This window comes from Scyliorhinus canicula, chromosome 21 (genome assembly GCF_902713615.1).
Source record: "Scyliorhinus canicula chromosome 21, sScyCan1.1, whole genome shotgun sequence".
In the NCBI taxonomy this organism is placed as follows: Eukaryota; Metazoa; Chordata; class Chondrichthyes; order Carcharhiniformes; family Scyliorhinidae; genus Scyliorhinus; species Scyliorhinus canicula.
In genome coordinates, this window is record NC_052166.1 from 41,157,581 (window position 1) to 41,183,527 (window position 25,947).

The window sequence follows — 25,947 nt, forward strand, 5'->3', positions numbered from 1 at the left end:
GGAAATGAGGCTATGACAGGTGAAGACCTTGAGACGATTGGTATCACTAAGTGATGGCAGCACGGTAGCACAACTGGCTAGCACTGTGGCTTCACAGCGCCAGCGTCCCAGGTTCAATTCTCCGCTGGGTCTGTGTGAAGTCTGCACATTCTCCTCGTATCTGCGTGGGTTTCCTCCGGGTGCTCCGGTTTCCTCCCACAGTCCAAAGACGTGCAGGTTAGGTGGATTGGCCATGATAAATTGTCCTTAGTGACCAAAAAGGTTAGAGGGTGTTATTGGGTTACGGGGATAGGGTGGAAGTGAGGGCTTAAATGGGTAGGTGCAGACTTGGTGGGCCAAATGGCCTCCTTCGGCACTGTATGTTCTATGTTCTAAGGTGCAAGGTTGAGAAGGCGGGGCCTTCATGAATAACCTCAGCCGGTACGGGAATTGAACCTGTGCTGTTGACCTCGCTCTGCATCATGAACCAGCTATCCAGCCAACTGTTTTGATGTCAAAGGCAGTTACGAGGCCTCACGGTAGCATGGTGGTTAGCATCAATGCTTCACAGCTCCAGGGTCCCAGGTTCGATTCCCGGCTGGGTCACTGTCTGTGTGGAGTCTGCACATCCTCCCCGTGTGTGCGTGGGTTTCCTCCGGGTGCTCCGGTTTCCTCCCACAGTCCAAAGATGTGCGGGTTAGGTGGATTGGCCATGCTAAATTGCCCGTAGTGTAAGGTTAATGGGGGGATTGTTGGGTTACGGGTATACGGGTTACGTGGGTTTAAGTAGGGTGATCATTGCTCGGCACAACATCGAGGGCCGAAGGGCCTGTTCTGTGCTGTACTGTTCTATGTTCTATGTTCTATGTACTCTCACTTCACGTCTGGAATTCATCTTTTTTTCCCCCTGTTTGGGCCAAGGGTGTAATGAAGTCAGCTCCTGAGTGGCACTGGCAGAACTATGATTACACTATGAAAAGGAGGAAGTCTTTAAATTATGAAGTGGATGGTTCAGTTTACACTAAATGAGAGGGGTTAAATTACACTATCAAGGGGAGGGTCATTTCCACTATAAATGGTGGAGTTAGTTTACACAATAACGGAGAGGGAACAGATTGCACTCCACTCTAAATGATCAATAAAGGTAATGTGCATGTACAGCAGAAACATCAAGAAATTAAGAAAACAAATGGTACGTTAAGCTTTATTAATTACAAAAGGATTGGAGTATAAGAGTAAAAAAAGTTTTACTGTAATTACCCAGCATGGATTTGATGGGCTGAATAGCCTTTCTCTGTGCCATAATCACTGACTTTTTCATTTTATGTCTTGATGTTATTAGTTTAATTGTTGCAGTGTTTGAATTCCGATAAATGCATTGCCAGTTTTGCTTAAAAAAAATACACATTTGGGACTGAATTTACAAAATTTGTTTATGTTTAATTCACATCTTCAAGTGTCAATATTTAACAAGATAAAGTTAATATATTGGTGGTAATTGTAATATTCTATTTAAAGCACAATTCCTAGTATATGGTGAAGCTAATCAGTAGCACAATACTCAGCCCGAATTTATTGAATTACTGACAATTTTCACTCACACTTTTCAAATAATGTATGGCTTTAGCTTTGTTGAATACCATGTAACGATGTACTAATCATTTTTAGGCTAATTGAACAGCTTCATGAGTCTGTAAAGAGCAAAAGCATTCTTATTGATCAGCTTCAAAATGAAAAGGCAAAGATGCAGGAGAGTCGTGTAAATCCTTCAGAAAAGATCCAGGAACTCACTGAAGCACTTCTGAAGAAAGCTGGTGAATCTGAAGTAGGTGACTTCTTAATCCTTCTTGGGACTTGATATTTCTGCTGAGGAGAAAGGTTAAACTGTTTTTATTAAATTGATATTGACCACCTAACTTCAGATTTGCAAGGTAAAATAAGCAAACTTGGTTTTACTTCCTCCTAGAAATTGGGAGAATTGCCTGGGGCGTGAATTAGTATCTGTATCTCTCACCATTAATTATGTTCTTAACACCTCTGCATACTATCAGGAGGTTGCACTGAACTGTTGCCAAAATATATGCGAATGAGAGAGGAAAACTGGGAGATTTAGCTCCCATGCTGGTACATTATTTGGAAGTAAAGTTGCATGAAGCTCTGGAGGCGTGCTCCTGCAGAGGCGTGCTCCTGTCGTAGACGCGCTATATGAAGTGAGGACTCATTTAGAACATACTGGAAGGGGATTCCTAAAGAAGGGGAACTACTTAACAGTGGTCACAATGCTTGAATTTCACTGTTGTCTTTTATGATGATACACTCAAAGTTAGGTTTTAGAACATGCAAATTAACATTTTTAGGAATATATTCATATAACGAGTTATGGGCATGTTTGTGTCTCTGGCAAGGTGTCCAATGCCTTTGCTGTGACCAGTGGTTTTAAGCAAGGTGCCCAATTCTTCAGTCTCTTTTTGCTGCAGTATTTAAGGAAACCACAATAGACATGGCTGTAACATTGGGTTACATGCAGGAAAGCTCTTCAGTCTACCCAGATGTTATGCCTCTGACTAAATCCCAGAGGCAGTGACTGTTCACTAGCTGCCCACAAGGAAGACATCCATACCATTTCAAATATATTCTAGAGTGCTACCAAAGCTTTCCTATCCAAATCATTGTCTCCCAGATCGAGGTTATTTTTCATCCAGCACCTGGCAGAAGATAATTTTGGCAGCACGGTGGCAGAGTGGTTCGCACTGCTGCCGTACAGCATCAGGGACCAAAATCTTCTGACCTTGGGTCAGTGTCTGTGTGGAGTTTGTATGTTCTCATCGTATCTGTGTGGGTTTCCTCTGGGTGCTCCAGTTTCCCCCACAGTCTAATGATGTGCAGGTTAGGTGTATTGGCCATGATACATTGCCCCTTAGTGTCCAGGGATTGTGCAGGTTAGGTTACGGGGTTACATGTTATGGCCGGGTGGAGAGGGGACTGGACATGGATTGAGTGCTCATTCGAAGGGCCGGTCCAGACAAGATGGGCCGAATGGCCGCCATCTGCATTAGGGATTCTGTGATTCTATAAAAACCACCAGACCTATATGTTGATGGCACAAGGCTGTAGAAAATTTTTCATACTGTAGTAATGTACTCTCCAGCAATGTCATTAATGATGAAGATATCAGTGCATCATTCACAAAACAAGCTGTGCAAATGGCTGACTCCATGATCATGCCTGGAAGCAGCATGATGTTAAGCTGAAGACGAAATTACAACTCTAGCAAACCATTGTTCGTACTACCCTGCTGTATGAAACAGAATCCTGGATCTGCTATAAACACCACATCAAAATTGTGAAACACTTCCACCAAAGACGCCTGAGGCCTAATGTGAGAGTTCAGTGGTTAGGACTAAATCACAAATAACAAGGGCTTTCATCATGCTGGGTTCAACATTCAACCTCCAGAAATGCTTAGAAGATGGACCAGTCATTTCTACTGCATGGATGATTCTAGAATCCAAAGCAGATGATCTATAGGGATGTGCCTCAGGTCAGAAAACATCAAGATGGTCAGTTTAAATGAAAAAGAACCTCCTAAACATATGCATTGTAGAGAACACCTCTCTTGGGAAAACACAGCAGCTAACTGGCCCATGTGGAGGCAAGCACTGAAATTTGGTCAGCATGCTTTGAGGACCATCCATGCCAGTGATGGGCAGCCTAAGCTGGTGAATGGGCCACATGAGTGGCCCTCCTTCATCTCAGTGGGTCACAAGATTAAAAGCGGGCTTGACCACTATGACCCTTGAATAAGATTGAATATCTTGAATACATGTTTAATATTTAATAACGAGTTATACAAAATACTTAATCATTTATATATTAATAGAACTGTCATCAACTTCAAATGTAAAAATGAAATATTTACACATTGTACTCAAGAGGGAGTGCACGGTTCTCCCACTCATTGTTTGCAACCAACATGTACCTAACTTCACTTCCCCTTGTTTTACGTGTGTTTTATTTATTCAGTCACCAGCCGGTTGCCCATTACTGGCATAGATCGTCCTTGAAGCATGCTGAACCAAATTTCATTGCCTGCCTCCACATGGGCTAGTCAGCTGCTGTGTTTTTCTAAGAGATCTTTGATGCTGGCATAGTGATTAGCTCTGCTGTGTCACAGTGCTAGGGACCCTGGTTCAATTCCGGCCTCTGGTGACTCTCCATGTGGAGTTTTCTCCCTATCTCTGCGTGGGTTTCCTCTGGGTGCTCCAATTTCCTCCCACGGTCCAAAGCATTGTGCAGGTTGGGTAGATTGGCCTTTGTGTCCAGGGATGTGCAGGTTAGGTTACTGGGATGGGGTGGGCGAGGGAGTGGACCTGGGTAGAGTGCTCTTTCGGAGTCGGTGCAGACTCGATGAGCCAAATGGCCTCCTGCATTGTAGGGAATCTATGGGCCGCATGGTGGCACAGTGATTAGCATTGCTGCCTCACAGCTCCAGGATCCCGAGTTCAATTCCGGCCTCGGGTGACTGTGTGGAGTATGCACCGTGTCTGCGTGCGTTTCCTCCGGGGGCTCCGGTTTCCTCCCACAGTCCAAAGATGTGCAGGTTAGGTGAATTGGCTGTGCTAAATTGCCCTATAGTGTCCAGAAGGTTAGGTGCAGTTACTGGATTGCGGGTGGAGTTGGATTAAGTAGGTTGCTTTTTCCAAGGGCTGGTGCAGACTCGATGGTCCAAATGGCCTCCTTCTGCACTGTAAATGCTATGATTCAATGTGATCTGCAATGCATAGGTTTCCGAGGGTTTTTTTTAGGTCTGACCACCTTGATTTCTTTTTTACCTGAGGCACTTCCCTGTGGAAGATTTGCTTGGGATTCTAGTCAGGTAGGAAAAAAAACTACACAGACGGAAATCAGCGGAATGTGGTAACCCTGCATGGGGCAGCGGTGAACAAAATGTCTCATGGGTCGCATGTGGCCCCTGGGCCGCAGGTTGCCCGCCACCAATCTATGCCAAAGTTGTAGTGTGCTCAAAGGAAGGACTTGCAGAAGTTCCTCAAGCACCAATAATGATAACATGAACTCTCATTCTGTGAATGTACATTCAGAGCCCACATCGTAATGAAAGGACTTGAAGATACTCAAATAACGAGGAGTCTACCACCATACGTAGTGGTACAGTATATAGTCAGTTTACACTAATATTGTCTGATGGAGCTGAGTCACATGTGCTGGGAGACCTCTGTTCATTTGGAGGTTTTGGTACATTAGGATCCTACTTTCCAGAGCAGAAAATGTTCACCACAACCAAGCTAAAATTGATAGGGAATACTTTGGAAAGAGGAGGTCCTATTGTAATTCAGTGTAAATCATAGAATTCCTACAGTGCAGAAGGAGACCATTCAACCCATTGAGTCTGCACTGACCCTCCGAAAGAGCACCCTAACCTAGACCCACCCCCCCACCTTATCCGCATAACCTCACCTAATCTTTGAGCACTAAGGGGCATGGTCAATCCACCTAACCTGCACATCTTTGGACTTTTGCTTTACTTTTTTTTTACTTTGAATAAGTCAAATTTACTATTATGGTATGTTTTATCATTATTCATGTTGCTGGTAATTCTGTAATGTGGCATTTTAAAAAGTTTTTGAAATACTATACTTTCATTGGTTAATATATAATAGTAAACTGACCAAATAGAAAAAGTGCTTTGTTTGATTTTAAAAGATTTTGTTAAGCTGTGTTGAGATTTATATACAAACCAATATCTATATTAATTAATAGAAATCCAAGTCGGCAGGACCCAAGCTATCTTTAGGATTGGTATGGTATCAATTAGCACAGCCCATTGGTGATTAACAACTAACCTTTTGGCTTTGTAGGAATAGTTACATGTACTATAGCAGATGAACATTCACAAATTATAATAGAGGTTTAATTTTACACACATAACTTTTATCCCACTCGTTTTCATTCCTTAAACAGGCCCTTCGAGGTGAACTTGGGAATGAGAGAAATCGCTTTGAAAAGGAAATGCAGGTAATTGTCTTGTATGTATATTTTTCCAAACACACAGAAAACTTCCTTTTTAGTGCCGCTCAATATGCCACCACTCAGGTTCTCTGTACGTCCGTGTGCCTACAGTAGATATTGTGACTGAAAAGGTTTAGAATTGCTTTAACCCTGAATCATGAGTGATGTCTCTGCTCAGGGTCTTGCTTCCCTCTCAATCATTGTGTTTCACCATTTTTATTTCGGACACCTTTGTTCAGACTCTGACATCAACTAGTTGTCCATGAATGAACTGTGATACTTGAATTTAAATTATTGCAGCTCAAAAGTCGTAGAACAATGTTTGTTTGTTTTAAAATTTTATTTCTTGATCATCTTTATTAACGTCGCAAGTAGGTTTATATTAACACTGCAATGAAGTTACTGTGAAAATCCCCTAGTCATCACACTACGACACCTGTTCGGTACACTGAGGGAGAATTTGGAATGTCCAATATCACTGAACAAGATTTTGGCAGTAGATGTCGTTCTATTATTGAGACAGGATATCTTGTGTTATTTGCTGTTTGTTCTCCTTAAAAAAGACCTTGCAGCTGTAGACTACACTCAAAACAGAATTTTTTAAGCTGCTTTATGCTAAGTGTTTGTGTGTTAAGTGTATTTTTCTCCCTGTACACCATCTACTTCTCTGGCTGGTTTACTATCTGCCTATTAAGGTATTGTTCATTTAAAATCCGGGTGATTGTTTAGCCCAGTGGGTAAATATATCACTTCACATTACCTGCATCTGATAAGTGGGTAAAGTTTATACAGTTCTAAAGTTTAAAATAGTATACAAACTGCTAGCATTAATAGAATATATAAAAAAGCAACTGAAATAAGTGAATAATATAATGTAATTAATTAAAGTACAATATATAAAAAGCAACACGAATAAGTGAATAATAAAGCTAGGTAAGTAATTAAAATACATTAGGGATGGCAGGTCAAGGCTGCAGCATGTGGGAGCTCCTGGTTGCTGGTGTAATCCATGGCAGACACATCTGCAGTAATGTTTGTGGCTTGAGGAGCTTCAGTTCTGAGCCATTGAGCTGGAGGCTGAGCTGCAGATGCTATGACACATTAGAGATGGGGAATGTTATCTGGATACAGTACTTTGTACCAGGAGGCAGTCACATTTGGGATAGGGTTTTCTGATTTTTAAAAAAAATTTTGATAGTTTTTCATTTTTACAAACAACACAACAAACCCTCAAAAACTGGTACAGTATATAAACACTTCTGCATACGTGAGTACAGAAAAGTACAGGAAAATCATTCACATTAATTTTTAAAATCTCCATAATATCCTACCTTTTGCGACACAGAAGAACACCCTTTGTCCCCGGATTAGTGATAAACATCCCTTAATTCAGGATTGAGAAAGAATGCATCCCTTTGGAGTTCCTAATTTGCACACTCTGTTCTAAATCGAATGCTCAATCAGCCAGACAAAATATAGGATAAGATGTTGGCGCCACATTCGAGCGTGCATCGAAACATACCTCCCCATCTCCTGTCGTGCTAGTGACACCTCAGATATAATGGGCTGGATTCTCCGTTGTCGAGATTCTCCGTTGCGCCTGCAGCCCTGGGGTTTCCCGGGCAGCGTGGGGCTGCCCACAATGGGAAACCCGAGGGCGCGCTGCACCAGATACAGAGAATCCCGCCCCAGGTCATTTTCTCTTGATTTTTGCAGGATCCCCAAAACGATAAATAAACAAAATATTGCAACAGCACTAATTCTAAGGGGACATTCCTCAAAGCATGTGAGGACTTTTAGGGCTATCCCGACGACCATTCCTTCATTACTCAGGAGACATACTCCTCAGAAAAGAGGAGAATGAGAATGGGTGCCGTGCTCCTCCTGCATTCTGGCCCCATCCATCAAGTCCTAAACCACTCACCCACCACCTGGCAGTGGCTCTACTCATATTTATAGTGAAAGTAAGGAGATCTTGAAGCATAAATGACCATCAGAAAGTACGGATACGAAGAAGAGACGGAAAACTAACACGCAGCACCACTACCATAGCACCTACACAGGATACTCCTTAACTAGAAGGGGGATACTGGAGGGTGTTTTCCAATTAAAATAAATGTACGTTTAACCATCTGGCTTTGCTGGCTACGGGGGAGGGTCTCCCAGGGGATCGGAGGCTCCGGGTGGTTGACCTCCGGGAAGGGAGGCACTCTGGCACTGTTGATGCCATGCGGGCACAGCCAGCCTTGTACTCCCAGGGTGCTCAGGTGGCATTGCCAGGCTGGTTTATGCATTGCCAGGGGCACTGCCAGGGTGTCAGGCTGGCATCTTGCCTACCCCAGTGTTTAGGCCCGGGGTGCTCTGCCCATGTGAGATGGGGTACCTAGGTGGCCCGAGGATCCCCTTATAGGTGAGTTGTGACATTGGGGGGGGGGGGGTCCAGGGGTTTTGTTGGTGGGGTCAAGAGATGCGGCGCCATTTAAAAATGGTATCCCGATCTCCTCCTGTCCTGAAGAGTTCCGGCAAATGAAGCTCCTCCGTGCAGGAAAAGCGACTTGGGGGTTTCCCCACTGGGCCACCAGCACAAAACAGTGCCAGTAGATAGTAGGGTTGTTCCTGCCACTCCAAGCACCAGAGGCAGCCCCTCGATACCTGCCCAGAACAGAACTCTGTTTATTATTGGTTAGTGTCTCTTTTAATTTGGCCATATTTCCCAGTAGGCTTAGGGTCAGAGCTACAGGATTTTACAATGAGCTGCAGAATGTTAACTCCCAAGTTATTGCCTTCCATGACGTTCAAATAGGCCAAGGCTATTTACAGTTATCAGATACCACCCTTGTCGCAGGATAAAGCAGGGGGTAATTCACCCTGACAGCCTTGAGTCGCTTTCTCTTTTCATCGAAGCCTTTGCTGCGTCGCTAATGAATTTCTTGGAAGAAAGAGACCCTCACCCCTTCGTAGTGCCCACCGCACTGCCAATACTCTGGCGATCTCCGAAGTTATGAAAACTAAAAATTCGGACCAGGGACGTTGATTGTCCCAAGGCCTCAGAGACAGAATACGGTGTGCCCTTTACAACTTGACTTGCCCAGCTTTCATGTCCAGCTTAAGAAAATATGGCAGTCAGTCCTCAAAACATTTAATAGGGATGCTGCCGCCTGCGCGCTTGTGGGTCACCTACAAGGACCGGCATCACTATTTTGAGTCCCCGGAAGAGGCGTGGTCCTTTGTGCAGGCTGAAAAGTTGGACTCGAACTAGGGATTGGGGACTGTGGGGGTTTTTTGTATCACTGTTTATGCTGTTGCTAGCTATTCTGTTTTTTCTTTCTGCTTTCGGATGGTGTTGGTTATGGTTTTGTGTTTTATGGGGTTGTTGGGGTCTGTGGTTGTTTTTTGTACGGGGTTGGTGGATGGGGTGGGACTGCTATTTGGGAGCTGCATTGAGGGGGTGGGGTGGGGCAGTGGGTAAGCGCGTGCTTTCCTCTGGTATCCCGCGCTGCGGGACGAGGGGGGTGGAGCTGGAGGCAAGGGGCGTGGATATCAGTTCCGTTTCCCCACGCTGGAGCGGTGCCAAGGAGCTGCTGCGCCGGGGGGGGGGTGACCCCATATCGGATGGGGTCGGAGTTAGGGCGGGAGCTGCCGGGGTCAGCAGAAGTCAGCTGGCTCACGGGAGTACTATGGAGGGAGCGTCGTGGGGTGGGGGGGGGGGGGGGGGGGGGGGGGGGGAATACCGGGTTGCTGCTGGATTGGCCAGAGAGGAGCTGGTGCGGGTTGGGGGGGTCGGGGTGAGGTTCTATCGCCATGGGAAACGGGCCGAGTGGGGGGTGCTGGCCAGGGGCGAGCAGTCGATGGGCTATGGTTAGTCGGCGGGGGAGGGAGGCGGAGTGCCCCCTGATCCGGCTGATCACGTGGAACGTGAGGGGGTTGAATGGGCCGGTTAAGCGGGCCCGGGTGTTTTCGCATCTGAAGGGACTGAAGGCGGACGTGGCCATGCTTCAGGAGACTCACCTGAGGGTGGCGGACCAGGTCGTCTGAGGAAGGGGTGGGTGGGGCAAGTTTTCCATTCAGAGCTGAACGCGAAGAACCGTGGGGTGGCGATCCGGGTGGGGAAGAGGGTGGCGTTTGAGGCGTCTGAGGTGGTGGCTGATAGTGGCGGCAGATATGTGATGGTGAGCGGTAAGCTGCAGGGGGAGAGGGTGGTGTTGGTAAAGTATATGGCCCAAATTGGGATGATGCTGGTTTCATGAGGCATATGTTGGGCCGCATTCCTGACCTGGAGGCGGGGGGCCTGATCATGGGGGGGACTTCAATACGGTGCTGGATCCCCCACTGGATCGTTCTAGTTCTAGGACAGGCAGGAGGCCGGAGGCGGCCAAGGTGTTGAGGGGGTTTATGGACCAGATGGGAGGGGTGGATCCCTGGAGGTTTGGTAGGCCGAGGGCTCGGGAGTACTCTTTCTTCTCCCACGTGCACAGGGTTTATTCCTGTATTGATTTTTTTGTCCTGAGTAGGGGGCTGGTCCCGAGGGTGGAGGATGCCGAATATTCGGCTGTAGCGATTTCGGACCATGCTCCACATTGGGTGGATCTGGAGATGGGGGAGGTGCAGGACCAACACCCGCTTTGGCGTCTGGACGAGGGGTTGTTGGCTGATGAGAAGGTGTGCAGGAGGGTCCGGGGATGTATTGAGAGGTACGTCGAGGCCAATGATACTGGGGAGGTCCGGGTGGGGATGGTGTGGGAGGCTCTGAAGGCAGTGATTAGGGGGGAGCTGATTTCCATCCGAGCCCCTAGGGAGAGGGAGAGACTGGTGGGGGAGCTGTTGAGTGTAGATAGGAGGTATGTGGAGGCCCCGGAGGAGGGATTGTTGTGGGAGCGGCGTAGCCTGCAGGCTAAGTTTGATTTACTGACCACCAGAATGGCGGAGACACAGTGGAGGAAGGCGCAGGGAGCGGTCTACGAATATGGAGATAAGGCGAGCAGGATGCTGGCGCATCAACTCCGCAAGTGGGACGTGGCTAGGGAGATTGGTGGTGAAGGATAGGGGTGGGAATGTGGTGCGGAAGGGGGTAGAGGTCAATGGGGTCTTCAGAGACTTTTACAGGGAACTGTACCGGTCGGCGCCGCGGGGGGGGGGGGGGGCAGGGAGATGGAGAGCTTTTTGAACAGGCTGCGATTTCCAAGGGTGCAGGAAGAGCAGGTGGAGGGACTGGGGGCGGCGATCGAGTTGGAGGAGCTGGTTAGAGGGATTGGCCACATGCAGTCGGGGAAGGCGCCGGGACCGGATGGGTTCCCGGTTGAATTTTATAAAAAAATATGTGGACCTGCTGGTTCGGACCTTTAACGAGGCATGGGAGGGGGGAAGTTTTGCCCCCAACGATGTCACGGGCGCTGATTTCCCTGATCCTGAAGCAAGATAAGGACCCCTTGTAGTGTGGATCATATAGGCCAGGGGTGGGCAAACTACGGCCCGCGACCGCATGCGGCCCACCAAAGGTCTTTATGTGGCCCACCAAGTCATTTAAAAAAAAATGTTTTTAAAAAGATGTTTTTAAAATAATTTTTGTTTTTCAAGGTTAATGGGGGGGGGGGGGGGGGGCTGTTGGATTACTTACTGGTATAGGGTGGATACGTTGACTTGAGTAGGGTGATCATTGCTCGGCACAACATCGAGGGCCGAAGGGCCTGTTCTGTGCTGTACTGTTCTATGTTGTTCTAGGGGCAGCAGGGTAGCATGGTGGTTAGCATAAATGCTTCACAGCTCCAGGGTCCCAGGTTCGATTCCCGGCTGGGTCACTGTCTGTGTGGAGTCTGCACGTCCTCCCCCTGTGTGCGTGGGTTTCTCCGGGTGCTCCGGTTTCCTCCCACAGTCCAAAGATGTGCGGGTTAGGTGGATTGGCCATGCTAAATTGCCCGTAGTGTCCTAATAAAAAAAAAGTAAGGTTAAGGGGGGGGTTGTTGGGTTACGGGTATAGGGTGGATACGTGGGTTTGAGAAGGGTGATCATGGCTCGGCACAACATTGAGGGCCGAAGGGCCTGTTCTGTGCTGTACTGTTCTATGTTCTATATGAGGCGCCCAGAATCATAACCGGGTGAAGTAATTATTTTACTTAATATACTATGCGGCCCTTTAAAATTGTGAATTTCTGAATGTGGCCCTTGCACGGAAAAATTTGCCCACCCCTGATATAGGCCAATTCCACTGTTGAATGTGGACGCCAAGTTGCTGGCGAAGATCTTGGCCACTAGAATAGAGGACTGTGTGCCGGGGGTGATACATAAAGATCAGACGGGTTTTATGAAGGGGAGGCAACTGAACACTAACGTGCGAAGGCTGTGATAATGATGCCGGCGGCAGAAGGAGAGGCGGAGATTGTGGTGGCGTTAGATGCGGAGAAGGCCTTTGATAGGGTTGAGTGGGGGTACTTGTGGGAGGTGTTGGAGAGGTTTGGGTTTGGGGTGGGGTTTATTAAATGGGTGAGGTTGCTGTACGAGGCCCCGATGGCGAGTGTAGCGACAAATGGGAGGAGGTCCGAGTACTTCAGGCTCTACCGTGGGACGAGGCAGGGGTGCCCCCTGTCCCCCTTGCTTTTTGCGTTGGCAATTGAGCCTCTGGCCATGGCGCTCAGGGAGTCGGGGAGGTGGAGGGGTCTGGTGCGGCATGTCACTTTATGCAGATGACTTGCTGCTGTATGCAGCAGACCCGGTGGGGGGAATGCCGCAGATGATGGAGATTCTTGCTGAGTTTGGGAGTTTCTCGGGCCACAAGTTGAACCTGGGCAAGAGCGAGCTGTTTGTTGTACACCCGGGAGATCAGGAGGAGGGGATTGGTAGGCTCCCGCTAAAAAGGGCAGTGAGGAGTTTTAGGTACCTGGGGGTTCAGATGGCTAGGAGTTGGGGGACTTTGCATTAGCTTAATTTTACCAGGTTGGTGGAGCAGATGGAGGAGGAGTTTAAAAGGTGGGACATGCTGCCGCTGACGTTGGCGGGTAGAGTACAGTCCGTTAAAATGACGGTGCTCCCGAGGTTTTTGTTTTTGTTCCAGTGCCTCCCCATTTTTATTCCGAGGGGCTTTTTTAGGAGGGTGAACAGCAGCATCACGGGATTTGTTTGGGCGCACGAGACTCCGAGGGTGAGGAGGGTCTTTTTGGAGTGGGGCAGGGATAGAGGGCGGCTGGCGCTGCCCAACCTCTCTCGGTACTATTGGGCGGCTAATGTCTCGATGGTACTCAAGTGGGTAATGGATGGGGAGGGGGCAGCGTGGAAACGGATGGAGATGGCGTCCTGTGGAGGCACGAGCCTGAAGGCACTGGTAACGGTGCCGTTGCCACTCCCTCCAACGAGGTACACTGCGAGCCCGGTGGTGGCGGCTACCCTCAAGATTTGGGGGCAGTGGAGGACACACAGGGGGGAAGTGTGGTGGAGGCCCCGCTGCGTGTGAACCACCGGTTTATCCCAGGGACCATTGATGGCGGGTTCCTGGGGTGGCACAGGGCGGCCATAAGGAAGTTGGGAGACCTGTTCATTGACTGGAGGTTTGCGAGGCTGGGTGAGCTGGAGGAGAAGTTTGAGCTCCCCCCGGGGAATATGTTCAGGTACCTTCAGGCCAAGGCGATTGCTAGGCGGCAGTTGGAGGGGTTCCCTTTGCTGCCCCCGCGGGAGGTAAGGGATAGGGTGCTTTCGGGGGTGTGGGTCGGGGATGGGAAGGTGTCTGACATCTACCAGGTGATGCAGGAGGTGGAGGAGGCGTCGGTAGAGGAGCTGAAGGCTAAGTGGGAAGTGGAGCTGGGGGAGCAGATTGAGATGGGGACATGGGCAAACGCCCTGGAGAGGGTGAACTCCTCCTCTTCATGTGCGAGGCTTAGCCTCATCCAGTTCAAGGTACTGCACAGGGCTCATATGTCCGGGACGAAGATGAGCAGGTTTTTTGGGGGCGAGGACAGGTGCATTAGGTGTTCGGGGAGCCCAGCGAACCATGCCCATATGTTTTGGGCATGCCCGGCACTGGGGGAATTCTGGCAGGGGGTGGCGAGGACGGTGTTGAGGGTGGTAGGGTCCAGGGTCAGGCCAGGCTGGGGACTCGCGATATTTGGGGTTGGGGTGGAGCCGGGAGTGCAGGAGGCGAAAGAGCCGGTGTTTTGGCCTTTGCGTCCCTAGTAGCCCAGCGGAGGATCTTGTTGCAATGGAAAGATGCGAGACCCCAAGCGTGGAGACCTGGATCAATGACATGGCGGGATTCATTAAGCTGGAGAAGGTCAAATTCGCCCTGAGGGGGTCGGTACAAGGGTTCTTCAGGCGGTGGCAGGTGGCAGCCTTTCCTCGACATTCTGGCTCAACGATAGGGAACTAGGTCAGCAGCAGCAGCAACCCGGGAAAGGGGAGGGGGGGGGGGGGTGGTTTCAGGGGGGTATTGTTCATGTTAATTTAATTTATTTTGTTGTTCATTGGGTTTGGGGGGTTCATTATATGCGTTGTTACGGGTCCGGGGGGTATTTATTATTGTTATTATTTTTGTTCTGTTGTTATACATTTTTCAAAAATTTCAATAAAAATTATTTAAAAAAAAAACATTTAATAGGGAGCTTACCCTCTACTCCTTCTGACAAACCGACAACTCGGACATTTTTCTTCTGACCTCGGTTTCTCAGCGTCTGATTTGGGGCTACCCAAAGATTCGCTGGGTTCTCAGATATGCCCAGATAAGGGTAACAATAAGTAATTGTTCAGAAGGACTAACTTCCCTGGACAATTGCACTGGGCTGGGAACTATCTGACAAAGTGATTTTAAATTGCTAACTTGTGACAGGTTAGGTGAGTGGGCAAAGATCTGGCAAATGGAGTATAATGTGGGGTTGTCCATTTTAGCAGGATAAATGTTTTAAAAACCTTTCTATCTAAATGGTGAGGGATTACAGAGCTTTGAGATGCAGAGGAATTTGTGTTTCCTCATGCATTGTCCACAAAAGGTAGTATCCAGGTTCAATAAGTAATTAGCAAAGTTAATAAAATGTTATCCTTTATTGCAAAGAGAATTGAATACAACAGTAGGGAGGTTATGCTTTTGTTATACAAGGGATTGGCGAGACCACATTTGGCGTACAGTGTATAGTATTGACCTCTTAGTTAAGGAAAAATGCAAATGCATTGGAAGCAGCTCAGAGAAGGTCTGCTCGATTAATACCTGGAATGGGCAGATTGTCTTATGAGGAATGGTTAGACAGGCTAGGCTGGTATCCTCTGGAGTTCAGAAGAATAAGAGGTGATTAAGAAGCTCCTTACAAGTTGTAACAGGGTTGATGTGGAAAGGATGTTACCTCTTGTGAGAGAATCTGGAACTAGAGGGTCACCATTTAATAAAACGGATCGCCCATATGAGACAGACGAGGAAATCATTTTGCTTTTCCAAGTGTTGCGGGAGTTTGGTATTCTTTTTCTCAAACGATGGTGAGGCAGTGGCTGGAATTTACCGCCCCTCACAGCGGATTTTCCCACAGTGGAGCTGGCTTACCATTAACCACCAGTAGAATCTTCCAGTTCTCCCAAAGTAGAGAGCTTACCCTCTACTCCTGGCAAACTGACAACTCGGACATTTTGTTCCTCTCAGTCCCTGCATATTCAACTTTTTATAGTCTATAAGGTTAATTTTTTTAAAATTCCCTACTTATTTTAGGGGACATGATTATTTTGTACATGCAGGAATAATCAACGCTGGAGCAAAGTGTTTTAAGAAAACATCAGATTTACATTTAATTATTTTCACCTAGTGTGCGCTGTGCATATCTAACAAACTTCACGGTTATTCAATGAATTAAGCATATTCAATTCCGTTGTTGGCACCAGGGCTTGTGCACCTTGTACAGCCTCTGGCTGAGGCATCATGTAGCACTGATGCAGTGCATATTTATTGCTCCTCTACTCGTGACAAACTGTCGAAAACATGCATGGTATGTTTTGTTTGGTTTCCAAGCCAGCATTCTGGGCAATGTTGTCTGTGCATTTAAACTTTGTTTCATTTTTTTGTTGCAAGGGTTTAATGGTTGCGGAATTATTTTAAATTTAAAACAACATTTCAGATTGTGCAAAAAAAACCCTAATGAGTTATTTCAATCTACTCCACATACCCAGACTGTCTAGCTGAGAAAACTGGGGGAACAAAACCTCACAACTTACCTTGCTACCGTGTCCCTCTTCTCGTTGTTTGTGTACTCATCCTGTTTATTGAAAGACTACCAGATAACCTTGATTTGCAGGGGAGTGCTAAAAACCTGCCTTTTAAAAAGAAAAGGTATTTTGGTATTGAATCATATCTGAATAAAAGGGTATATTTAAGAAATAAATGCCAGGTGGAGTACAAAATTAAGCTTCTAGTTTGGAATGATTTGTGTAGTTTCTCGGAAATGATTTGCATAAGGCACACCAAAAGCTGCTTGTGAAATTGATTTACCGTTCAACAATGCGACAGTGTGGTTGGAGGAGAGAACTTGTAACTAGGCGTGATTATTAGACTCGAGGCTCTTGTGTGAAAGACTATTTAGGGACACAGTTGGAGATCTGGAATGGGAATTTGTCTTTGTAATGAAACAGCCAGTGTGAACTCTCCAATCTGGCAGGCTGTGGGCTTTCTTGTAGAGGAAGTTACGAAACAAAGTGACTGGCTTTTTTTTTTGAAGACTGCAGAATAGAAAGCAGAACTGTAAAACGGAAAGCAGAACAAATGGAAATTTAGATTAGAGCTAAAGGTTTTAGACCAGTGGATGCCATCTAACAGAGGCCTGGTTTGAGAATCAGGAAGTGTAAACGAAGATCCAGATTCTCGGGGTGAAAATCATTCTACATTTGTATGTGTTAATGACTTCGTAGAATATTTGACTTTATTTAATGTTATTTAGAAAATTGGCAATATATTGGTGAAGAAAATTTACTTGATGTAGTCCTGTTCGCTTGCTGCGTGTGTGATGCAAGCTTTTCACTGACGACTGGGACGGCAACAGGAAACTTGTGGTTTAACTAAGGTAGCATGCAAACATTTGTGGGCTAAAATAAGAAGACAGCCCAGCTCTACAGAAGTCGTCATCTTGAAAATTCCTGTGGAAAACGCTTTTTATTTCCAAAAAAAAAGCCCCATGCACGCACTGGACCACAAATCAACAGCGACCAAACTGCTTAACTTGCACTTCCTAAAATATTTGTCGTGGTGCACTAAATGAAGAGAACCAGAGACTTACCGGAAGACTTGGATAAAAATTTGATCTGTGCGCTATGCTGGCACACACTGGAGTATTAACAGTGCTTCAGTAAATGTACTATTCTGGTGGCCATGTTTGTCGCTGCATTTTACTTTGTGAAGTAATGAGCTGATGGAAATTTTCGCAGGACAACCGTAATTGAACAATTCGGCCACAAGTTGTGGTGATCTGCATTGCCAAAAGAAATCGTATACCGTCGGACAGAAGACAAACAACAGCAGCTTTCAATTCTACATGTTTGAAGGTCGTGCCTCCTATATCGTGCCCTTTCATGTTGGGATTGTTACTGAAACGAGGATTTGTGTCTTCACAGGATGGTAACAATACAACTTGATATGTTCAAACCAGTAACGGGGCGACTTTTGTAAGATTGGTAGTCCGACGTATGTGTTTGAAAAGCTTCTTCAAGTCTAATGATGTTACTGCCTCATCACTGAAAAGGTGCAGTTGAACACTCTTGATAGAGCTGCAGCTGGCCCCTTTTCTGTTTTTTGAAATTTCATGACAGGAAACAGATTCAGAAAATGTGAATGAAGAGCTCTGAGCTATTTGATGTTGATAATTAATCTACAACGCAAGGGTGGTGTGGAGAGGACTTTTGCTTTTAGGAGGCGGGGAGCTTAATTTTATGAAAATGAAGGGATTTTGTCGTGTGTGTGCCAGTGATCTCCAAGGAAATCAGCGACGCTGGATTTTCCACACCTCTGGCAAAAGAAGATTTCAGGTTGTTCTTTCTTACGTATTGGGTTATACCATTAGCCGTGATGGCCAAGGAGAGTTCTTATGCAGTAAATGCGCCTTTATGTTGGAAAAGGTATTGGAATATGACATTGTTATTGCTCGTGTTAAGACTGTTGCCACTGAGAGGCTGCAGATGTTGGCGGCAGAGAAAGAACAACTAATTCAATGTATTGTGTACCTGTATTTTCAGTGTAATGAAAAATCTAAAACTTCCCAATATAAAGAAGACATCTCTACTCAAGGTGTGAATCCACTTTCTTTACAATACAGCCTGCTTCTACAAGATGAATCTGTTCTCTCTGAATTCTGGACGCCAAGTAGGAGCAGCAAGAAAAGCTTGTGCTGCTCAAACTGCTGGCGCACTTTCAGTGGTAGGCACAGGACAAGAACATGCCTCTGTTCAGAGTCAGTGCGAGTAGCAGGTTTATTCTGTGACTTGGTCTGTTCTACGCCTAGACGGACAAGGCGGACTGGATTAACAGGAAATGTGCGCCAATCACAAAGTTTGTGCTTTGATTTAGACCAGAGTAGTCCTACAGTTGTAAGGAAACTGCCCAGTCGTGGCCATTCAGGGCAGTCCGTTTGCACAGACAGCTTGGAAATTGAATCAATGCCAACATTAAATTCAACCAGGATTGATTGGAGAACTGATGAAGAATCTGAGATGGTTCGGCTGAAATCCATGTCCATTTTTGATTGTGAAGTGCCAAACGAAAATTGTCCCTTATTGAGACAATCTATTGCTAATGCAATTCAGGAAATTGAAGATATTAAGTACAGATCGGTGCCTTCCTTGGTGAAAAGCAAGATACCAAAACGTGTGAAATTTTCTGCAAGGAGACCAGCATCAGGAGGTAGCGTTGCAGTGGCTCCTCAAGAAACCTGTAACCTAAACGGTACAAAATCTATAAAAGCGATGTGGGCGGATCTAGAAGATGATTATGCTTCTTTGAAAACTGAGGTAGTTGTTACCAGTAGTATTAAACCTGTCTGAGACTACCAAAATGTTATCTTAAAAGGAATTGCTACTCCTTTTACGTGTCAACATTAAGACTGGCATATGTGGACATACTGTGTCCAGTTCCTGTTTTAGTACTCTGATTGTCAACATTTAAAAATTAAAATGCTTAAATCAACACATTGGGTATTTCCAAAATAGGCTCCTGTATGTTGGGGATTTGGTGTAAGCCTTCTGACCTCTGACTGTCCTATAGTTCTTTTTCATTCCTTGCCTCCCAGTTCCTCCATCTTGTTGGCCAAACCCTGTTCCTCTGAAAAACCCTTAGTTCCTAGCCTCGTTGTCTGTACCCTTGTACCACTGATATTATAATTTACCAATCTGCAGCCTTCACATAAACCAAGAAGGCCCTCCATTGTGCTCCAATATTCCCCACCTCTGTGCCCAGTACATGGCAATTTCTCCCCTTAAATGCCTCTCCTGCCTCTTCTGTTGTTCTCATTTACAGCTGTTTCTGCACCACTTAGCTGCTCATTTATTTTTTGCACAATCTTCAAATCCCAGGCAACTCATTTTCCCCCCCCGTGACTGTTGTCTACATCACTGTTCCCCTATTTAACCTGTTGCCGCATTTTTCACTCCTTCCTGTCCTCCATTAATTTTCTTTCAATCATTAAAGGATAAAAGCACAGTGAAGGAGGCAAAAACATTTCACTAGACAACCCAACATTACTTAAGAATTACTTAAGTATGCAACACCAATGGAAAATATTCATCATATATACACGGCACAAATAACTCTCAAGGAAACGCATAAATCAGTAACATCAGTACAGACAAACTTCATCCCATAAAGGCCACAAGCACACAAATTGCTCCAGTTAGATTTCATACAATTAAAAATAACACAGCAGCTGACAGAAAAATATTTACATGCTGGGATAGAAAGAAAGCTGCAAAGAAATCACAAACACAGAAAGAGAGATGGCAAAAATGGGCGGTACGGTAGCATAATGGTTAGCACCGCGGCTTCACAGCTCCAGGGTGCCAGGTTCGGTTCCCGGCTTGGGAAACTGTCTGTGCGGAGTCTGCATGCTCTCCCCGTGTCTGCGTGTTTCCTCCGGGTGCTCCAGTTTCCACCCAGAAGTCCCGAAAGATGCACTGTTAGGGGAATTGGGCATTCTGAATTCTCCCTCTGTGTACTCGAACAGGCACCAGCGTGTGGCCACTAGGGAATTTTCACAGTAACCTCATTGCAGTATTAATGTAAGTCTGCTTGTGACAATAATAAAGATTATTATTATAAAAAATATCAAAGTAATATCACTTGGGTATAAGCAGCACTATGGGAGATCTGCTACTGTTACAAAATATTAATTATCTCATCTTAATTACAATGCTAAATAAAGGGATGTTTGGGCCTCTTCTGCAACTTAAGTAACTGAGTTTCATAATTTCTAACAAATTACAAGGATATTGTATTTTCTTTTCCTAACTGCTTAACAGAACCTGGTTGAAAAACAGAGGCAGCTGGGACAGCTGGAAGTGGAAGCTAAGCAGCTAAAGGCTGATCTTAAGACCGCTGAAGTTAGTATTCGTGCTTTGCAAGAAAAGTTAAAGGAAGCAGATGGTGCAAATAAGGTACAAATTGAAACTTTGTTTTGTCAAAATCCTAAAATATGCAGATATGCATAATAGGTTAAATTATGAGCACCTAATCGTTGCCTAAAGAAATCAGAATACTTTTTGTAGCAGCAATCTTTGAATGTATGGGACACTTGCAGATTAAATAAAGGCACTTTGTGAAAATTTGGAAAAGCGTTAACCAAACAGGTGTATTTATATGGCTTGATTGCCGACAGGAAATTTGTGCGATCATTGTGTAATTCCCGTTTTCAGTAAATTTGTCTTAATTGTCCATCCTACTCATTTTTAGACTCTTCAAGAACATGCTAATGAAAAGATGAATGAGCTGGTTGCTGAGAGGCAGAACAGTCTGAAACGAGATAAAACTATTCAAGGACTCACTCTGGCTCTGAAGACCAAGGATAAAGAGGTATGTGGCTGAATAATGTGAATGCCAACAGTTTCTTCATCACAAACAGGCCTTTTTTCAACTGTACAAGAGGTATCTTCCTTTTGAGGTTAATCTGTTCAAACATCAGCATGTATTTATTGTTGCATTGTTTGCATTTTCACACTTTACTCTTTTTAAATCTTCAAACAGATAGAGGAGCTTTGTCATGAAATTGAAGATCGAGATAATGCTCTGGTTAAAGCTAGAGATTCTATACATAAAGCACAACTGCAAAGATTTCAGGTAAAAGGCAAAACTGCTTAATAATTCCTGCAATAGCCTTACTATTTGGAGTTTAAGTAAATGGATTTCTCCGTGTAAAATTTTAATTTTGAGAGTTTTTGATACTCAGGGAGCAGAAGAATATCAAAGTCTCATGACCGAGAAGGAAACCGAGCTTGCAGAGCTGCGTGCAGATCGCAATGGAAGAGTAATGGAGAACCAGAAATTGCAAAAAGCATTGAACAGGCTAGAGCAAGAGCTAAATGATTTAACTGAAGCAAAGGGTCAGCTCGAAGAACAGATGGAAGCGCTGCAGCTTCAAAAAGCAAAGGGCGACAAGACTGTTCATGTTAGTGTCCATTCTTCAACTCTTCTTTACCATTTAGATGACATCTATCAGTAAATTCTTTGTCTTTTCTTGTGGTTAGAACAAATGAACTCAAACTCGTATTATTCCTTATTTAATTTCTCAAATATCCAAAAGTGCTTCATATACAGTGAATTACTTTTGAAGTACATCCCCAGTTGTGTGAATGTGGAGAACTGTTTTTTTTAGGTAATAATCAAGTTTCATCAGAGATTTATATAATTAAGGATTTTAAAATTAGTGATAGCCTTACTGTAGTTTTTTTTAAATGCCTCATACCCACAATCCATTAACAGTGTGGTGCTAAATCATACTTATGTGACACCAAGGTCAAACATGTAATGAAAACCAAAACAACATTTATAGCATTGCCTTTATTTATACACTGATTTATTTATTTTCATGAAAAGCCAATAAAGGAGTGAAGTATAACTGACCAGTTACAAATTCATGTTGAGAAACCCATGTGTTTGTCAATGTTCATGAATTTCATTCTGTGTTATGGATTGTAGAGAACTACAGGACCAATACTCAAGGTCAGACTAGCTATCCTGTAGTTTTCTTGATTGTCTTTATCCCATTTGAAATGAAAATGAAAATTGCTTATTGTCACAAGTAGGCTTCAATGAAGTTACTGTGAAAAGCCCCTAGTCGCTACATTCCGGCGCCTGTCCGGGGAGGCTGTTACGGGAACAGGGTTCTTGAACAGGGTGTAATATTTGTCACCTTCCAATCTTTAACACCATTCCCTGTCCAAGGATTTGAAGAAAGTTCTGCTTCTGTCAAGTGAATAACTTAAAAGAATCCAGATGATCTATTTTTCAGGTTCTAAATAATGAAGTTCTGAGAAATTTTTATCTGTTACAATTTCTGAAACCAACTTTAAGTGATGGATTCCTACCAGCTATAGAATCCCTACAGTGCAGAAGGACGGCATTCGGCCCATTGAGTCTGCACGGCCTTCCAAAAGAGCACCCTACCTAGGCCCACTCCCTTGCCCGATTCCCATAACCCCACCTAGCCTGCACATCGTTAACTGAAATGTCTTTGACATATCTTTGGACAAGTAAACATAGGTTTACTTATCTAAGAGTGAGCTAGCAGCTTGAGGAATACCAGTTTGACTTTTCTGCATCCTCTATTCTCTTTTTTGCCAAAATTCTGAAAATATTTTGTAGAAGAATTTTACCACATTCTTTTATTTCTGAATGGGAACAATACAGAAATTTGTTCAACAATCTCAATGCATCTAGATTCTAAATTATAAAATGTAACTATTTTAAACTTAAATATTTACAAAATGAATTAACACCAGTCATATCTAATGGTCACACCCTTTTGATATTTTAGCACCCTTGTAAAATATGACATGCAAAAGAATGGCATAACATCCTACTAACATTCTGTGGATTAATTTTGAATACCAAGACTGTTTCTAATGTGAAATAATCAAAACATTTCAACAACTGGTCTAAAATTAATGTGCATCTTGTTTTCTGCAGGATATTCAAAATCATATTCAAAAACTAGGTGCTGAGTTGACAGAGAAGGAGCGTGCAACGGAGCACAAGTACCAAACTCTACTGATCGAGAACAAGCAGAGACTACAAAGCCAAGAACTAGTCATTGAGCGACTAACAGATAGTTTAAATAACAAAGACAGACTGCTCCAGGTGTGGACCAGAAAAGAAGATATTGTAGAAAAATAATAATCTAATTGAAAATAACTAGTAGTGCAGACAGCGGTGTTCATGCTTGATAGAGCTTGAGTGATGCGAGTTTAAGTTTAAATCAAAAATGATTTTTTTTAATAGAAGTCGAATCTGAAGTATTACCAGTAAGTGATACATCAGGAAGCTTGTTTATAGAGTTGATTTAAACTCAACTGTGCTTTTTTTACTGAGTTGGAAATAAAAGGAAGCCTGCATGTTTTGGCTAATTATTTTACTTGCAATTTTGAGATTAATTCTTGTCTGACTATATGTTAGCCGAATTAAAACTAAACACCTTTGTTCAATTATGAATAATGACATTTAGCCAGCTGAATGATGCCATTCACATTTTGAATAGAATAAAATGTGGTTTAAGGTTTAGGGCGGGATTCTTTGGAAATTCCCGCCCGAGGTCAATGGACCTTTACATGGTTCGCGTCCCGTCCGTGGCGATCTTGTGGTGGGTGCAGCCGAAGAATCCATCCCTTGGGTGCATCTGTCTGATACTATAGGGCAGTGGCCTCTTTGGTTAGCTGCCATACATTAGAGAAAAACAGGCCATGGCAATTGACTTTATTTTTGCTTACTCACTATAGGAAAGCATCATACATCTTTTCTATTTCTTCCTACTCTTGCTGTAACTGAAATATTTAATGCACTCATGTCTCAGTTGGTGTGCTGCATTCTGTTGATCTAACATGGGCAGCACGGTGGCACAGTAGTTAGCACTGCTACCACAGCGCCAGGGACCCAGGTTCAATTCCAGCCTTGGGTCACTCCTGTGTGGAGTTTGCACATTCTTCCCGTGTCTGCATGGGTTTCCTCCAGGCGCTTCAGTTTCCTCCCACAGTCCAAAGGTGTGCAGCTTAGGTGGATTGGCCACATTAAATTGCCCCTTAGTGTCCAAAGATGTGTAGGTTAGGTTAAAGGATTATTAGGATTGGGCTTGGGTGGAGTGCTCGTTCAGAGGGTCGATGCAGACCCGTTGGGCTGAATGGCCTCCTGCACTGTAAGAATTCCATGACTCCATACCACTATTTTTACTATTTTATTAAAAATCCAATGTCTTGAAATTTTAATACAGGCCTTAGATTATAATCGGTTGTCTACGTGCAGATTGCATAATTGACTTGCTTTTGACAAAATTATAATTGGCAGAATTGCAGTGAGCTATAGAGAAAATATCAAAGAGTAATATTAGTTGATGAATTAATAAATTCAAATGACTCGTTCATGAGTGGGCTATGAGTAGTGTTGATCCATAGCATGTTTCACCATTGAACATACTAGGGCTGGAATTCTCTGGCCGTCAGGGTTCTCTTTTCCCGCTGGCAGCGCACCCCCACCCTTGGATTTCCCTGCTTTGTGGGGTAGCTTCAATTGGAAATCCCACCGCCAGCAAACGACACACCGCCAAGAAACACGCAGCTGAGAGACCGGAGAATGCAGCCCAATTTTTAGAAATAAGATGTTATGTTTTCAGTTGGTGGAAAATAATGAATTATCTTTCTAACCTGTGAAAAGTAGCTAATAGTGCTTTCTATCTTCCTATTTCAAATTCCAATCCAAAGCATTAGTGGGGATTTGATCCTCCAACTTTCAACCCTATTTTGATATTAGTAGTGGAATAGCATTAGCCTATTGAGCTAATATGTAGGCTTTCTTGAGGCTCTTTCCTTGGAAGCCATTTAATCTAGATAATGATGTAATTAGTTAATGACAGGTGGTATTAATTAAGAGTAAGCTCCAGTCTGTTTTTTTTGCCTGTAATTATATAGAATGATTATTAATCACTTTTTTCTCTTTTCCTAAGGATTATATGGAGCTGGCAAAAGGAGTTCAGCAAGAAGGCGATCAGAGTCCAAATGGAAAGGATACATTGCTAGCTAAATTGCGTGATCGCCTAAAAGAGAAAGACCGAGCTCTTGAGGTATTTGCTCTTTAGTAAATTAAGCACAGAAGTGGCAATGAATGATGTATTGTGATTAGTGTTCGTAACAATGGAATGTGAAAGATGTATTTCAAAATTGCAATAATTACCGGCACAATTTTTGCAGCCTGCTATTATATGATCTAGCCACAAAAATACAAGATTTGTAGCTATAGCTACCTTTTATCCATTGAACTTTGGGGGGTGGGAAGTATGTTGAATTATGGTGTCAAGCAGACCAGGAAGATTGAAGGTTCAATCCATAATTTGTGGTTGGTCCAATGACCACAGCAATGGGGGCATCACAGTTGACCTTTAGAGTTGCCAGCTTAAGGGAGAATTTTTAGATGGGGAATCTTCACTTGATCACCACCATGCTGGAAAGTACTTGTGCATAGATGTTAAATACAAATAGGACTCAACTCAGCTACAGCATCTTCATGGTAAAAAATAAAAGAAAATTACTGCGGATGCTGGAATCTGAAACAAAAGAGAAAATGCTGGAAAATCTCAGCAGGTCTGGCAGCATCTGTAGGGAGAGAAAAGAGCAAATGTTTCGAGTCCAGATGACCCTTTGTCAAAACTGTCTTCATGGTAAAGTCGTCTATGAACTCAGCTCAGAAAGGCTAATTAGGTGAGGTACTTGAGGACAGCAGAAAAGATAGAAACAAACTCCAGTAAAGTGTGG

The 25,947-nt window shown here is 44.4% G+C and overlaps 1 protein-coding gene across 9 annotated transcripts in view; it reads left to right on the forward strand.

Moving 5' to 3' along the window:
* Positions 1–25,947, forward strand: part of LOC119955787 (myomegalin-like) — a 160,412-nt gene that overhangs the window by 46,031 nt on the left and 88,434 nt on the right. For 3 of the 9 annotated variants that reach the window (XM_038782359.1, XM_038782360.1, XM_038782358.1), the window contains exons 1-7: positions 16,783–18,954; positions 20,458–20,592; positions 20,888–21,007; positions 21,179–21,271; positions 21,381–21,599; positions 23,120–23,290; positions 25,143–25,259. In XM_038782359.1, the coding sequence (XP_038638287.1) occupies positions 17,881–18,954; positions 20,458–20,592; positions 20,888–21,007; positions 21,179–21,271; positions 21,381–21,599; positions 23,120–23,290; positions 25,143–25,259 (1,929 nt within the window). In that variant the 5' untranslated portion in view covers positions 16,783–17,880. Of the gene's footprint in view, positions 1–1,647; positions 1,805–5,958; positions 6,013–16,782; positions 18,955–20,457; positions 20,593–20,887; positions 21,008–21,178; positions 21,272–21,380; positions 21,600–23,119; positions 23,291–25,142; positions 25,260–25,947 lie in introns of those variants that run through there. The other 6 variants (XM_038782355.1, XM_038782362.1, XM_038782357.1 and 3 more) reach the window with 3 other exon arrangements.